The 17,556-nt window shown below is 35.0% G+C and overlaps 1 protein-coding gene across 1 annotated transcript in view; it reads left to right on the top strand.

Annotated features, from left to right (window-relative positions):
- Positions 1–17,556, top strand: part of DNAH8 (dynein axonemal heavy chain 8) — a 148,501-nt gene that overhangs the window by 117,516 nt on the left and 13,429 nt on the right. Inside the window, 7 exon segments of the mRNA XM_052806646.1 lie at positions 56–246; positions 5,325–5,446; positions 8,003–8,121; positions 9,433–9,635; positions 10,684–10,757; positions 14,078–14,230; positions 16,627–16,782. Of these exon segments, the coding sequence (XP_052662606.1) occupies positions 56–246; positions 5,325–5,446; positions 8,003–8,121; positions 9,433–9,635; positions 10,684–10,757; positions 14,078–14,230; positions 16,627–16,782 (1,018 nt within the window).

Here is a 17,556-nt window from a genome sequence, read left to right as displayed (position 1 = left end):
CAAAGTATTTGCTGCTGTTAACATGCTTTCTTTGTGCTTTGTTTTCATGACTCAGATCTAAGAAATCTCCTTTACCTCAGAAAAGAATCTCAAATATTATTGAGTATCTTACCTTTGAAATTTACTCATATTCTATTAGAGGCTTGCATGAAAACCACAAATTCCTCTTTACACTCCTCCTGACATTAAAAATTGATCTTGAGAGAGGACACGTGAAAAACAGAGAGTTCCAGGTACTCTTTAGAGGTAAGTTTAAAAAAATTATGTTATCTATAGAGCTAATTTCAACTTTTTAAACTTTTATACCATTTCAAAGTGTGATATTTTGGCTGCGTGGTTTCTACCAATAGTTCTGTGGGAGCTGCCTCTGTCCTTACCCCTGCTGTGGTCCAGTGAAGTTAGATGCAGTTCCCCATCTCAGTTCTATTGCTGCCATTTACCCAGGCTGTGTTCTATCCTGAGATCAAGATGATAGTTCTGCTTGTCTCCATCAATTGGTTTAATAATTGTATATTTTTGTATTATATTTGTATCCTTATTTTTATAAATTAGGTGACTTCTTGCTCCTTTGCTTCTCGGCTTTGATGGAGCTGAATGAAGCTATCTTCTAAGTTGCCAGAACAGCTCCATATAAATTCCAGCAGGTGCTACAGTCTTTTTATCAGTTTCAGCTTAAGTTTTCTCTGACTTTTGCCAACCAGTTAACACTGACTTTCAGAGAACATAACGTGTTTCTGTGGCCGAATTGGCCAGGTCTGCCTCCTCTGTGCTCTGTGAATTTGTGCCTCTGCTGAAAAATGTGATCAGGATTGCTTATGCCGAGGTCTGTCTAAAACCTGTTTGAATTTTACAGTGTTCAAATGAATCTTGCAAAGGTCTAATGTCAAAGTAGTGAACCTGTATTTGAAGATCAATATCTGTCTTTAGTGAACAAAATGGATAGGAAACAAGACTAAATTCACTTTCTGTTTTGCTTTCCAGTGTGTCATAATGGTTTTATCCTTTGAGAATGGTATCCAGCTACCAATTTACTACTGATGTCAGGCAGGGCATGCTTGGATATGCTTTCAAAATGAAAATGTCTGCTTTAGTAAAGCATTAGACATGGAACCATATTTCTTGGCTTCTCAGCTCATGGATTCTTGTTTTGCCAGAGGAAAATATACCTTGGGCATGTGAAACAGAAAGTGGTCACTTACCCATTTTTAACTAATGAGAAATCTGTAATAAAGTACAGGAGTACTTTTAGCAATTTTCATGTAGAACATATGATTGCAGTTTCCTGCCTAGCTTTACCACAGGTGATTTAATAGTGAGAAATTCTTCTGGTGTATAAAATGACACCAAGGTAACAATAGATTTTCTATAATTATTCACATGATATTAAATAAAATTGGAAAGTGGGCAGATGCCTAGCCAAATTGTCCTGGATTCTTAGGTGTCTTCTGCAATGAATTAATTGTTCAATTTTCCTTCTTGGTTGAGCAGTTCTTGGTGCAAAATGAATGCCATGTTACCAAACATCATCGGGCAGCTGAAGAAAGGATTTATTTGAAAAATAAATCTCTCTTCCTCTTCTTTCCATGTCTTTTCCAGGAGAGCTTTCATGGCTTATCATCAGCAATATTATCAGGGGATGTCTCAGTGAAATAAGCATTGCTATTTGAAATGAAAAAGTCTCTAGAACTCATTATTCAGCTAATCTCAGGAGATTATCAACTCTAAATCTTTCCTTCTGCTAAAGTACATAAATATAATTTCATTCTATTTACTGTATTCCAGTAAAGCCAAACACTAGGCTTTTCCTGAATATTTTAATGCTATAGCATAAACGTAACCTTAAGTCAGCAAAACAGAGAAAGCAGGTCCCCAAATTATAGGAAAATATCCTCCCATGATGGTGGCATAGAATTTTTATTAAAACTGTAGAAAGAAATAAAATCCAAAAGATAGGAGAAAATCTAAGGAGTTAATTGATGATTTTGTAGGTATCTTGACACTTAGGTAGGCTGTGTCCTTTACCTGTAGAAAGTGACGGATTGGCACAAATGAAGAATATGATCTTCTCTAGCAGAAAATATATTTTACTAAGAAGCTCCATAAATATTAGAGAGCATGTTAAAGAGGAATTACAAAACATCTTTGGCTTTGTTGACTTAAATAAAAGACACAAATATTGCCAAGTATGCTATTTTGTGGACAATTAATGGTTACATCTTAAAATTAAGAAAAGTATTTTTGGCTAAAGTGATTGTGATTCTCTCACAGAATTCAATAATTTTCAAAAATATTCCTGTTGGCCTAATGTATTAAATTTGCAAAAGATGCGATTCTGGAACAGGGTATCATTTTGTAATAAAAATGCTAATAACGGATTACAGATTTATGTAACCACTTTTTGTTATCCTCTCTTTGATTTCCATTATTTCAGTTTGCAGAGACTAAGAGGAAGTTCTGGGATCCATAAATGGATCCCAGGCAATTATTTCAATCTTTGTATCACAGTGCCAAAGACATAAGAGGATGCTTTAAGGAAAGTTTAACAGGTAGTTACAGGAAATACAGGAAAATCAGTACTTGCACCTCAGATTTTATGAAGCAGCCCTTTCTTTCTGTGGGGTTACTGAAGCTTGTCATCCCTGGGGTAAAGGGAAGGAGAAAAAGTGCAACAGCAGGAAAACTTAGTAATAAAAGCAAATGAAATATCTTTATGTTTTTGCATTACAGAAATAATTTGCATTTGTACATAGGAACTTCACATTCTTGAACAAGAGTTTGCCCCTTAATTGGCCCTTCAGTAGTTCATGAAAACTTTGAAATCATATATTAATGATATCTAATTCTGTTTCTTGATTATATCTAAGCGTATCCATGTGTGGAGGAAAGCATTGCACAAATTTTTCTAGATACTGGAACTTTTCACATATGCCTGTGAATGACAAAATGAAAACTGATAAAAGGAAAGACTTTTTTAGGCACTGCATATTTAACTTATTCACATAACAAATGGCTAACCACAAGAACTTAGCAGCATTTATCAATTATTAGGTATGTATATTAATAGCAAGAATATCAAGTATTACAATGAGAAACATATTGTTTACACTTTTGTAATTCTTATTCTTCATTTAATAAGTTTGCCTCAAAAAATTAAGGTTTAAAATTTCCCCAAAAGCAAAAACTTCCCTAAGAACTGTTTACTGCTCACTTATTGAAACTTTTACTTTTTTTTAATGTTAATTGTTCCCATTGGCATACTAAAGTCCAGATTCAGCAAGGTGATTCTTGTGGTTATACTTAAGGATATTCAGTTAGCTAGGAAAATATTTAGTCTTTCTGAATCATGTGTTTATTCTTTTAAAAGAAGCAGAGCTGCTGTTTCCTGAAAATCATCACTGATATAAATATAAATAAAATTCTTGCATCCTGGAAGTCTGCAGGAAAACATCTCAAAGAATCAAATCTTTCCCTGTAAAGTCTATAACGTAAGCAGAAGAGACTTCAGGAAAATAAGAATTTCTTGCATTATAGCATTTGCAGCACCATAAACTCTTTCCTATAATGTGTCAGAACTTTAAAGTAAGCCTTAGTTCTTTAGCTGCTACAAAAATACTATATATAATGTCTTCCCAACAATTTATTAAATAACAAAATTTGTGCTTTATTTAAGAAATTAATATTCTAATCTCCTTTTCACTCAAATGATAAGTTTTTCTTCTGTTCTTCTTGCTTTCATAATTCATTTTCTCTACAATCACATTCATGAAGAATTTGAGGATGAGGTGGGTGCAGAATAAGAAAAAAGGTCTCTGTGTTAAAACCTCTTGATATTCTATGGAATAATTAGACATAGCTTGTAAAAGTATTGATATATTAATTGAAATGAACTACATCTATATTTATGTATGTAGGTTTTGGTAAGCATGTATGTATAATTGGAAAGTATTGAAATAATTATAGCTCATATATATAGACTGTATATACACACACATACATGCTCACATACATATAGGTGCTTAAAAATAATAGTTATTATTCCAAGGTGGTTTTTCAGTCTGTGTGGAACAAGTTGGTGAAATTCATTATACCAGTGACCTAAATGAATAAATTATCTTAGTTCTGGAGACCACTGGAACAACACCCTCTAGTATTCCCAAGAAGTGGCATTAATTAATTTGTGGAAGACTAGGGAAGAGGCAGCTACAACAAGAAGAAAATTATGATAAAAAGTTAAAAGCTAGTCTGTTTAAAATTGGATTGCAGTCTTATCCCAGAGGTGTTCCTTTGTATTTCCTCTTCAATTGCATATCAGAGCATGTGAAATGTGTATTATCTACTGACTATCTGGCCTTATATATACTATTTAAAATGAATTGTGCTTGTTAGGCTGGTCTAGGATTGGTTGATTCCATCAGTCCAGAGTTTGTTTCTTCTTTTGTTGTGTTTGGGTTTTTTTCCAATGATCCCAGGAGACTACTTTGCTAACATGTGTAACGTTCTTTAGATATTATAACTATGCATTTCATTAGAGAAGAGGTAGAATTTTGCAGTTGAGAAAATAAGACTTTCTTTTCAATTTCTTGTCTTTTTAGGAATAGTAGGATAAAATATAGACTGTCTAAGAGAAGGTCTTCAGAGGAATATTTTTATCTTTTAGATAAATATAAAATTATTTTTACTGTATTATCAGCACAGATTAAAAGATATTATAAAAAAAATTCCCATATTTCAAATATAATCAGTATCATTGTATAAACTTATAACTACAAACTCTATGGAGCACATGATCTAAGATGAGAGACTGAGAGAACTGGGCTTGTTCAGCTTGGCAAACAGAAGACTTAGGGGAGACCCAATAGTAGCCTTCCAACACCTGTGAGGCCATTAAGAAGACAGCCTGTCTCTGCACAATGGTGCACAGTAGGAAGATGAGAGACAACAGAAATAAACTGAAAAAAAGAGGTTCAGAGTGAATGTAAGGGAAACTTTTTTTCATTATGAGGACAGACAAACATTAGAACACATTGTCTAGAAAGGTTGTACCATTTCCACCCTTGGAGATTTTCAAGACCAGACAGGATAAAGACCTGATTTTATCCCATAGCGGACCCTGCTTTGTACAGGTTGGACTACAGACCTCCTGAGGTCCCTTCCAGACTAAATTATCCTATGATCTTATGAAATAAGTGATAAGTACACAAGAGTGCAATTAGTACCCCAGTGAAAATTACACGGGCCAGAAAACATAATTTAAAAAGAAATATCAAATATATCTTGACCCCTGGAATGCCATGTGTATTTCATCAGAATGTTTTTATGTACAGGAGGTGCAGCATTGGATCTACAGGCTTGCCCACCCAAACCATTCCGCTGGATTCTTGACATGATGTGGCTAAACCTAGTGGAATTGAGCAAAATTCCACAGTTTGCAGAAATTTTGAATCAGGTGATATCTACTAATTATCTTTTTAATGTTAATAACCAGTTTCCCAATCATAATTGTGCTCCCATATTTTACATTTGGAATGCACAAGAGATGTAGTTAGGAACAAGGCCAGAGAAAATACAGAATAAAGACATAGAAATGAACAGTTAGGTAGCATGAATGGGAGTATATTTATTTGCTCTAAATGTTTTTAATCTGCTTTATTGTATTTTGTATTATAGTCATTGAGGTAGAAGGAGAAGAGAACAGGAGCAAACAACTAGTAAAAAAGGGAGTCAATGAAAGAGGCAGAAATAAGGAGAAAGGATAAAATAGTAGAGGTATCAAAAAGGTTCAGAAAGTTAATCTATGAGTGTCAGGTTTTAAGTTACAATGTTTTATGTCTGAGTCTGATAGATTTTTACAAGTAAATTGTTTGCTGCTTGTTTTTAAATACTCATTTCCATTCCAAGGTTAACATGTTATTCAGATATGATGAGCTAGCTATAACAGTACTATTTATTTTATTGAGACATACATGAACTTATATGCACATAAGCTTGTGACGTGTTTATCAGTTATTTTCTTTACTGTGGTAAATTTATCTTTTTTTTTAGTGTAGTTAAAACACTCCCTAAGCATTTCTTTTTCTGTGCCTTCTAAGCACTCTGTGTTAATCAGACTGATAGCCAGGACACTAAATTCTTCATGCTGTTACACATTGGTCAGCCAAGTCCATTTAGTGATGGCATTTAGTGCCCTGAAGGGTAGCAGAGATTTTATCTAAATGGTGTACCTGGAAGTGGTCTTGGCTGTTTCCCAACGCTGTATCAAGGCAAGATATGGACACATACCAGCCTATTTCCTCCAGGTTTTATCAAAACAGGATATTGAGTTACAAGAAAATTGGAGGAATTCTAGTGAATGCATGGGGTTATGAATTATGTATTTTCCTTTTAATTTGTAGATTGTAATGGTTCTGTTATAGGACTTTTCTAGAATTGGTGCAAACAAAATTTTAGACTCCAAAATACTTAGGCAACCATGTTACCTGTAAAGGCCTCTTTTTTTAACTAATCTTTTAGCACTAACTTAAAATTGCCATAAATTTACAAGTTGAAAAGTGACAATTAGGTGATTTTAGTAAGAGAGATGGGATCTGGGAGGGTGCCAACTAGGATATCAATAAAAAATGCAAATATGGAAATAACACTTTTTTAATACTTATTTGCATCCATTAGATATGATGTTCTACTTGGCTCATCACATTAAATACAACTGTATCATTATGCATTTAGGTACAAACAAAATTACTTAAAGTAAGAAAAAAAAAAGTTTGAAAATGGTATGCTCAGTTCTCAAGAGGTTCCTGTGTTTTTCTTTTTTTCTTGCCAGTTACAAATTTTTTTCTCCTCTAAAATTTAAGTCCTCCAGTCCCAGATGCCTAACTTAATTTAATAAAGACATATTCCTCTTTAAACATTTAGATGACCCTGTTCCTTTTCACACCTACTACTTCCAGCTGTGGTTGAGTGGGAGATGGTACAAAGAAATATGTAATGAAAGCTTTATGATTTTACTGAGTCAGCTAAAGTCCCTTTAGCTCAGTAACCTATCTCTGGCTGTGGCCTAGCTTTAAGAAGGTACCTGCTCTGCATACTGTCCTAGCATGTGCTCAGGTTGATGTCAGTTAATGTAGAACTGAGCTATTTGCTTATAAAGTATTTTTTTTTTCATCAGACTTGGGTTATAGTTCAGAAACGGACATTTGGTGTTTATGAATCTCTCTGAATGAGTTCCATTGTAGGAAATATGTGGTTGGAAGAGGTCCCTGTATGTTCATTTCTCATTCCTCTCCCAGTCCATTCTTGATGTAGGTTGTTCTGAAACTACTTCTATTTGAAACCAAGTCAGTCAACTGGACAGGGCTCCTTGGTTTATAATAGGCATATGGAACAGATGGTATCAGTGTGTTTCTTGTTCTCTTCCCAGTGATCTGAGAATGTTGCGGTAGTTGACTCTTCTCAGTCACTGCATTAAAGGCTCAGCTGCATAGCAATATTCACTATGTTCTGTCCACCAGTATCCCTTGTCCTATTAGATCATGGGTTCTAAGAGGTGCCTAGATAATGATCATATTTGTGGTCAGATTTATTCTTTCTCAAGTCAAAAGCTTACTACAGTCTGTTATTTTTAATTTGTGATTCTTTGGCTGACTGGACAGATTTTTCTGTTCCTCTTAGTACTTTGTGATCAGAAGGAATAAATTAATCACAGTATATTCCTTTCGTTGTATAGAATCCTGCTAATTACTCTTTTTTCTTAAGTAGCTGCATGTGTTTGGGAGTGGAATCCATGGATAACTGATTAGCTTAAGAGCCTGCATCTTAATACTAAAATTTCTATTTGTAGGATCTTAATAGCAATTCACATGACATGTATCTTAAATGCTATAGACTCTTAATGTTACACGTAATATATCCTAATATAATAACAGACTCTTATTAAAATACATTTACAAGGGGGTTTTACTACAGCTGAAATATATTTATATGTATGTTAATGTAATAAATTTAGATAGCCCGTAATGAAAAAGGATGGAAAAGTTGGTTTGATAAAGATGCTCCTGAGGATGAAATTATACCTGATGGATATAATGATTCACTTGATACCTTTCGCAAGCTTTTACTCATCAGGTGAGCATCTTCAGAAATTCAAGAAATAACATACATGGCTGCATCACATGTCTCAGTCTATCAATATGCTATTATCATAATAGCATAATTTTAATTTCTGGGAGACATGAAATATAATTTAATTCAGTCACATGAAATATGATTTAATTCACTCACTTCAGAGCTATCCTCTGAAGAGTCTAAAAAAGTTATTATTTCTAGAAAATATTTTTTTATAGCTTTGCTTTTGTGTCATGACAAATGGAAACGCAATCACATTGCAGCCTTCTCCAAAAAGCCACTGAAAAAGTGGAATCATTCAGATAGTTTTCGAAATGATTTCTTTTTCATTTCTTTTAAAATGAACTATTTTAAATAACTTTAAGTAATAAAAAAAAATAAACGTGAAAAGGTAAAACAGCTATTCAAAAGCCCCATGTGAAAAGTGTGCTACAAATGATTTTATTGCATCAGCTAAGATCTCTGTGGCACGGCTTGGGATAGAATGGATTTCCCCAAAGCAGCATTCAGCTGCTTTATGCATGAGATAATATCTTCCTATGTTCATTGTATAATTTCCAAGTGCTGCAACAAATAAATCAGAGACGCTACAAAAAACCAACATTAATTACTAGACCATGATTTGTCTTTGGAGCAGATTCAATCTGTGCAGTAAAAAAGGCCAGAATCTGATGGAAGAATTACTATATTGTTATATGCTATACACCCCGAAGGGGGAAGGGAACATCTGAGTCCTAAGCCTTTAGATAATAAACCTATAAATTGAAGTTTTGCAAAGTCATATCTCTTATCCAAAAGTAGTTGTTTGGGTTGCTTTTTTTTCCATCAGAAAATAAAGACTTATCCCCAACACAAATGCAATCCAGTGCAGAAGAGTTGAGTCTGTACCCTAAAAGACTAACAAACCCAATGAAACATCTGCAGAATTTTACTAAAGGGCAAAAACAATCTTACATTTCCCTACTTGTGTTCAGATACAAAAGCTCTGTTTAAAATGAAGAATGTCCCAACATGATAAAGGTACCCAGAACAGAAAATTCCAGTGCAAATAGTTTAATTAAGGCAAAATTGTAAGTAACCAAAAAGTATTGAACAGTCATAAGTAGAGGGAAGACTACCAGCTCTGTCTATTATTATATCTGTAAAGACAAACCTACAAACATATATATGAATGTATGTATTTATATACACATATGCATATTATGAAGCAAAAATCTCTATTTCATAAAAATAGAATTTCTAATTTAAGTCTGTTCTTTGCAACAGGAAGAGGCAGTGAATTTGTGTCTTGGTATATATTTTAATTTCTAGGTCTTGGTGTCCAGACCGAACACTTTCCCAAGCCAGGAAATATATTGCAAATTCCTTGGATGAGAAATATACAGAACCAGTCATTTTGAATTTAGAAAAAACTTGGGAGGAAAGTGACACACAAACACCTCTCATCTGTTTCTTGTCTGTGGGATCTGACCCAACTATTCAGATTGATTCCTTGGCTAGGAAGCTTAAATTGGGTATGAAAGTAATTATTCATTGTCATGTGTTGAGATACAGAAGGGTAATCTAAGTAATTTCAGAGATTTTTTTTCTGAAAAGTATTTCTTAAATAAAAGATGGTATGCTGAGAATCATTCTGTGTGCAGTCGGACAGTCACATTTTCAGTTCCTTTTTAACAAATTGTTAACATCCTTCGCAGTGGTGATACTTTTTAAATCCCTATCTGTTAGACAATATTTACTTTTTTTTTTTTTTTTAATTCTGGCATGGTGACAATACTGCTTTCTTGTTTTAAGTCTTAACTGCAAGCAATGTAAAAATCAGCAATCTGCTTACAAGATTACATCATAACAAAAATACCCACAAGATCTGCATTTTTATACTCTGGACTTTATGTCTACATTATATGGAAATTTTGAAAAATTGTGCATATAAACTGGGTTGGAAGTAGATACATATATTCACAGGCTGCCCAGGGAAGTGGTTGAGTTGCCATCCCTGGAGATATTTAAAAGATGTGTAGATGTGGCACTTAGGGACATGGTTTAGTGGTGGACTTGGCAGTGCTACATTAATGGTTGGACCTGATGATCTTAAAGGTCTTTTCCAACCTAAATGATTCTGTGATTCTGTGATATTAGTCACATTAATATGTACACTAATGCAATTTTACAGTTATGCATTGTGCTGATTTATATGGCTTCATTATCTACACTTAAAGAAAAATCTAGGTTCATATTTCAAATGCTGTGGCTTACTTCATTAAAATTTGGCACAAATTCCCATTGACAATAATAATGTTAGTCACAGTCTTTCACTTCTACAAACACTGTAAATATTGTGGATGTATATTTTAATGTTATTTTACAAAGTTTCAATGTTTAGAAAAATTATACATAGCATAATATGGTGAAAGGATTCTACTTTCATAAGTATATATTTTTGCATAAAAATGTCCTTAATTATGCTGTATTTATATCACTGTTTTTTTGGACTGAATTAGAATTCTTACTTTTTCTCAAGAATGTAATTTCATTAATCATATATTGTCAAATATGTTGTAGAATGTCGGACCATCTCTATGGGTCAAGGACAAGAAGTTCATGCACGCAAAATCATACAGATGTCAATGCAACAGGTGGGGAAAAAACCACTGCAATATAAGTTGATTGTCTCTTTTAGTATTCTTTTACACCTCTTTTGCATGCAATCTTTAATATTTTGCACTTTCACCTTACTATCAGGCATATCTCAGGGTAGACAAGTCTCCTTGAGTGCCTGAGCTTAAAAAAATTCCACTGTGGGACATGCATGTGCCAGCGGAGTCCAAGTAGATACTTCTGGCAGCAGTGATATTGAGCAGCTTTGCAAAGGTAGCACATTCCCTTCTTAACACTATGCTGTTAACCAAGGGTAAAAGGACATCATGTCCTATCCTGCAGGACTTACAGGTCCCACCTCTTTACTGGAAATTTTTTTTATTATTATTTTTTTCCCCGATGAGAGCTACCTAGATGTTGCATAATTTCTACTAGATAAAATGGTGAGTAGTGCATATATAGCTGAAAGCTGTAGATATAGAAGGATGTGCTGGCTCCTAATACAGCCTCACATTTTCCTCACATCTGTGCTAGTGAGAGGGTCTTTTGCTCACCAGCAATTGTTTTGGGTTCTTTGTTTCTTTAATTGCCAATCCTTTTGGCTTTGAGTCCCAAGGATGTCTAAGAATTTCAAAACAATATTTAAGAATTTTTCTTTTAAATATTGTAGTGTATTTTGTTATGGCAGATGATATTCTCAAACAGTAAACACATGAGAAGTCTAAGTAGCAGCTACAGAAAGATGGTAGTTGAAACCTCAAATACAACAGAAAAGTTACAGTGTAAAGGTAGCACAGTCTCATCAGCTGAACACTTCAGAGTTGTGGACAGTGTTGCAAATGAAGACATACTGCCATAGTTGCCTGTAAACTCAAAATACCAGGAATTAGTCTTATGCCAGTATTCTGAAGGCCTAGAATATCTCCAATAATAGAGAGCAGAAGAATGCAAGAACTATATTAATAAATGAAACGTATTTTTCACATGACCATAACCAACAGCTAGTCCTTACTAAACCAGGAGTACAGCACCACTTGTAATATTCACCTAAATAAACCTGAGCTAACTCGTGTTCAGTGAAAGTTTTGATTGGTACAATATTACCTATTTGTTAACCAGTATATGCTTTCATACTGGTTGAGTGGGGAGTATTCACCAAAAGTTAGACAAAAAGTTAAAGATGGATTCATTATGAGATTTAAAACTTAAGTCCTCAGAATATATGACATCCGTTAGATTGCCTGGGTCTTTGTCCTCACCCATTAGAGTTCTGGAAGCACAGTGAAAATGAGATCACAATGTAGAACACTCTGCAAGAACAAATGTATTTTTGAGACTGTTGCAGGTCCACGATCAAGATCATTTCAGATTTCCATCTGAACTAAACAGTACTTTTGTCACCTTATTCACTACTGTTTAATCATAAGGAGACGAGGAAATGCTTTTTTAGACTTCTGCAAAGTCCTGTCCTCTTAATCTGATAGACTGAAGTGCTTCAGAGCCTTTCCAGGTCTTCCTGTCTTTCATGCAAGAAAAAAAAAGGTCAGGCAATATCAGTTCAGGGAATTCCAATTGTATTATAGAATCAGAGAATCATAGAATAATTTGGGTTGGACGGGACCTTTAAAAGTCATCCAGTCCAACCCCCCTGCAATGAGCAGGCACATCTTCAACTAGAACATTGCCTGCTATCTGTGAGATATCTTCATTTGAGGCAAAAAAAACCCCCAAACCTCATCAGATGATATTTATTCATTTGACCGTAGTATAGTCTGCTTTATTTGTGTTTTTCTATTATGGACATACATAATACTTGTATATGGCCTTTACTGCACACTTTCTAGACATTACTGTAATAATACAAGGTTCTCTAGCTAATGCAGCCTTAGTTATGGAAGGTTCTCTATATTGTATCCCAGTAACCTCTCAAGTCCTACCAAATGTTGTGACACCAGTGCTAGAATATAGATGTACACCACTTTGGAAAAAAAGAAAAAAGACATCTCTTTATAGCAGGTGGCATTTTTTACAATGTGCAAATGCATGCATATATCTCATACATCTTTGTGTTCGTATGTCTAGAATGGTCATCATCAACTTCCAGTTCATTGGAATGGTGAAAATAGGGCATCCCTGCCTTTCTTTTGCCCTCAGTTAAAAGCACAAGGATACTCAAAACAGCATTCCAGTAGAGCTACTAGTAACAATTTCTGAACTAAATGCCTTGGTGTTGTACACATTTTACAGAGGGAAGGATATGCGAACATCAGATTTGAAAGAACGAAACAGAATTAGTGAATGTGAAGTCATATCTGGGTTTTTTTCCTACCTCTGGCTAGAGTATATAATATGATTAAAAATGCTATGCTGTGTTACAGGTAGATAATTTTCAAAAACTGACCCTGATTCATCTGGAAATGTGACAAATCGATTAAAGGTCTTCCTCAAAAAAGTGGTTCCCCACAAAAGAAGCAAAAAACCTCCTTCACTGAATCTTTTTTTTTAATATCTATCAGTTCACCATAAATATTTAAATTGTATTTTGTCACCAAATGTTATTTATTTCTTTTTAAATGACTGAAAACAAAATTGCCAAAATTAATTTACAACCTGTAATGAAATCCACACATCACTGTTTAGAACTGATTAAATAATGTCCCATTTTAATATCAGGCTTCTGATTCACCAGCCTTCTAAAGTTATGCTACAAAAACTGCTTATGAATTTAAATTCATAAGCAGAAGTGCATCGAGATAATAGTCAAAATAGAGCTTTCATGCAATTTGAGAGTTGAATAACATCAAAATTAATATGTGGAGGTTGAATGTTACACAAAGGCATTTATTACAGATAAATTAACTGCAGTTGAAAAATTTTAGAGTCTTGTTACCATGTCTTTACACTTACTTTAGATTATGTTATTAAAAAATAAGTTTTAAAAAAGATGTATTCCTTAGATTTCAGTGGTTACTTTTCCACTCACATTCTTTTGGATCTGATGGCAGGATTGCTTATCACTGGCGTTTTGCTTGGAGAGGACAGGAATTACTTCTTTTTGCCGCTAGGCAGCACTGATACTTTACTTAGAATATTGGCTTTGGTTATGTTATTTTCATTATGAAGTGTAGGATGTGGAAATAACTTTTGCACTAACTTTTGCTATTTGCTTTAACTGTGCCAATATCATACCAAGTCAAATGATAATACATATTCAGGAACAGACCAAAAGTCAATAAAATAAAATAAAAAAAAAAATTACATGCAAGACCAAATTTGATTCTAATATAGACAGTTGGTTTTAGCATTATGAATAACTTATTCTAAATTGTATATGGTAATGGTCGATATTCTTATTTAGGGAGGCTGGGTGTTACTTCAGAATTGTCATCTTGGACTGGATTTCATGGATGAACTACTGGAGACACTTCTTACTGCTGAGATACAGGATGAGACGTTTCGAGTTTGGATAACTACTGAACCACATCCTAAATTCCCAATTACCCTGCTACAGGTTTGTTCAACTATTTAGTTCAGGTACCTCATGCCATCAAAATTATTCAAAAAAAAGTGTGTAAAGGGAAATTAAATAAATGGGAAAAAATACCCCAAACCCCAGAAAAAAATGAACTTACCTTACAATGCAAATACCACTTTAAACAGAAAGGTTACTTACCAGTAACTGAAAGTTCTCGAAAATACCTTATGTATGCGTGAGTTCACACTAATTCTGTACGCAGAAACACTTGAATCAAAACTACCAGGCTTTCTCTGTATCCCTTTTTGCCCAACCGGATGCCCTGTGAACAGAGTAATGCCCACAACTGCTCTTAGACTCTTCCAGATTTCCCTATCTGAAATAAAGGATAAAGGGGACAGAACACACAGGGACAGCACATCTCAAACATCATCTACCAAGAAGTAACCTGTTTTTCTTTGGATAAACTATAAATGGTTGTTCTGTAGATCTCAAGGAGACATTTTTCATCAGTACAAGGAAAATTGCCTAAACTCTTACAAAGTACATTTAAGTCACTTATGATGGTTCCTAGCACTCTCACAGCGGGTCATAATGTTAGTTAATATCTAGTGTAATAGAGGTGTGTGTTGACACTTCTGTGTTCATAGACCCCTTTCCTCTTAAAAACAGCGGGAGTCTCCTTAGTGGTTCTAATTCTCTCTAAATAAAAATAGATATATAGGTTGTAAAGTGGGGGAAGGCTTCCTTTCTCAAATCAATCTAGGAGGCAACCTTCAGTAGGAAGGGTATGTCACCATAGAAAAACACTGTGTATGGAAAGGTAGCTCTATGGACCTACATTCTCTTGTATTCTCTCAACAGAAGGTGAAGTCATTCTGCATCTTCAAGGGGTTTATGAATAGTGAGGTGTATAAACATGCAGTTTTGCTAAAAGTGAGAATAGAGAACTGAGAGGGTTGCTAAATGAATCTTCACTGCATTTATCTCAAATGTTTCACATGTGATTTCCCAGTCTATAGTGTCACATTACCTGTTAATATTTTAACATATTCAGGGATTCCAGAAAATGAATAACTGACAAACCAAAGGTCAGTTCCTTCTCAGAAGAAAGGAGAGAATAATTTGCTTCTTTTTTTATGCAGAAAATTCATCAAAGACTGAACAAGATATCCTCTGAAATATGGAAAGACTGGTTAGCAAGTGTTCCCATTCAGTCCAACACTCTAGTGTGTTCATGTGCAGATAGGTCCTTGCAGAAAACTGGAGCTCATCTCTGAGACAGCTTGCCTGGGCCCTGCAGCCCAGAAATAAATTTGTGAGACTGAAGTTGAAAAGTCATTCCTTAAAAATAATTGAAGTTCTTTACCACAAATATGGAGATAGTAAAACTGTCAGGTGAAGTACATATTCATGAGTGTCTTCCATTAAGCGTCTTTCAGAAGTAGAAACAGTTCAGAGCCATGCTTGCATTCAGCCCATGGGCAGCCTGGCATTTACTGTTCTTTCAATACATGCTACCATGTTACCCAAGCCAGCTGGACAAGTACTTACTGTTGGAGCAGAAAAATACTTAGTTTTTATTTGAGTTCCTCTAGCACTTGAAAGTGTTTCAAGGAACAGAGATTCTGGTAAGGCCAGTCTGTGTCTGAACTAATAATAGATTCAAGTGTGGCCCATGAACATTACCCAGCACTAAAATGCAATAGTCCATAGGAGTAAGTAGTTACAACATTCTCTGACATGAAAACCTGTGCCAACTAGCACTCTTCAAAATAATTTTCAGGTATGGTTTGACAATTAAAATTTGGTAGCAACTATTCCCATTAGGCAGTTTGCATGAAATTAAGGGGCTGTATTCTAAGGGGCTGTGGCAGTTTACTACTAGAAATGCAGATTCCATGCCTGCTGACCAGAGTACCCAGGAACATACTCAGGTGAATCTAATTTACTGCTGAAGACGTAGCCACTGTGAACACAAAGATCTGATCTGAGGAGAGGTGAGATTTCTTTCTATTTACTGTGAAGTCCTGGGACCAGAAATACAACAGAGTTCTTGTCATCTGCTCTGGAGAGTTCTCTTCCATCATTCAGTCATTGAATTAGGGATTGAGAACCATATGATGCCTTCTGAAAAGCATGAAAACTGCTTCCACGTTGTAGATGAAAATTCTTAGATCCATGGACAAATGTCAGTGATAGTTCTGACCAACATAAACTGAAGGTCTGTGTTCAAAATCTTTTGTGGCTACAAAATCTAGTATGCACTCCTTTTATGCAGTTGTTTATAGTAAAACTACATATCAACTTTGTATCTACAATGCTTCAGCTATTTACATTTTATTTATAACTAATAGTTGTGACATTTTCGCATGTTGCTGTTTTTTGTTTCAGTAAACAAATCCAATTCCTTTATCTTTTTCACATGACAGGTTGCTATAAAGTTCACAAATGAACCTCCCCAAGGTATACGTGCTGGATTGAAAAGAACATTTTCTGGAATTAATCAGGATCTGTTAGATGTTAGCAATATGCCTATGTGGAAACCTTTGCTTTACACTGTAGCTTTCCTGCATTCTACTGTTCAGGTATTTCTTATAAGTTTTGCAAATAGTGTTATAATATATGGAGTCACTTTAACAGAGGTTCCTGAAAATACACATTCTGATATTGTCGTGGTTTAACCCCAGCCAGCAACTAAACACCACGCAGCCGCTCACTCACTCCCCCCCCCCCCCAATGGGATGGAGGAGAAAATCGGGAAAAGAAGCAAAACCCGTGGGTTGAGATAAGAACGGTTTAATAGAACAGAAAAGAAGCAGCTAATAATGATAATGATAACACTAATAAAATGACAACAACAATAATGAAAGGATTGGAATGTACAAATGATGCACAGTACAATTGCTCACCACCCGCCAACTGACACCCAGCCAGTCCCCGAGCGGCGAATCCCTGCCCCCACTTCCCAGTTCCTATACTAGATGGGACGTCCCATGGTATGGAATACACCGTTGGCCAGTTTGGGTCAGCTGCCCTGGCTGTGTCCTGTGCCGACTTCTTGTGCCCCTCCAGCTTTCTCGCTGGCTGGGCATGAGAAGCTGAAAAATCCTTGACATTAGTCTAAACACTACTGAGCAACAACTGAAACCATCAGTGTTATCAACATTCTTCGCATACTGAACTCAAAACATAACACTGTACCAGCTACTAGGAAGACAGTTAACTCTATCCCAGCTGAAACCAGGACAGATATTTACTGTAGCATCATGTTGCAGGGCTGAAGCTTTAATTTCTATAATCTGTATTTCAAGGTTCCTTATTCTCTTAATTGTTTTATAAATTTTACACAATTTTCATAC

This window comes from Harpia harpyja, chromosome 13 (assembly GCF_026419915.1).
Source record: "Harpia harpyja isolate bHarHar1 chromosome 13, bHarHar1 primary haplotype, whole genome shotgun sequence".
NCBI lineage: Eukaryota > Metazoa > Chordata > Aves > Accipitriformes > Accipitridae > Harpia > Harpia harpyja.
Note: the sequence above shows the minus strand (reverse complement) of the source record. Positions and strands in the feature narration are given on the sequence as shown.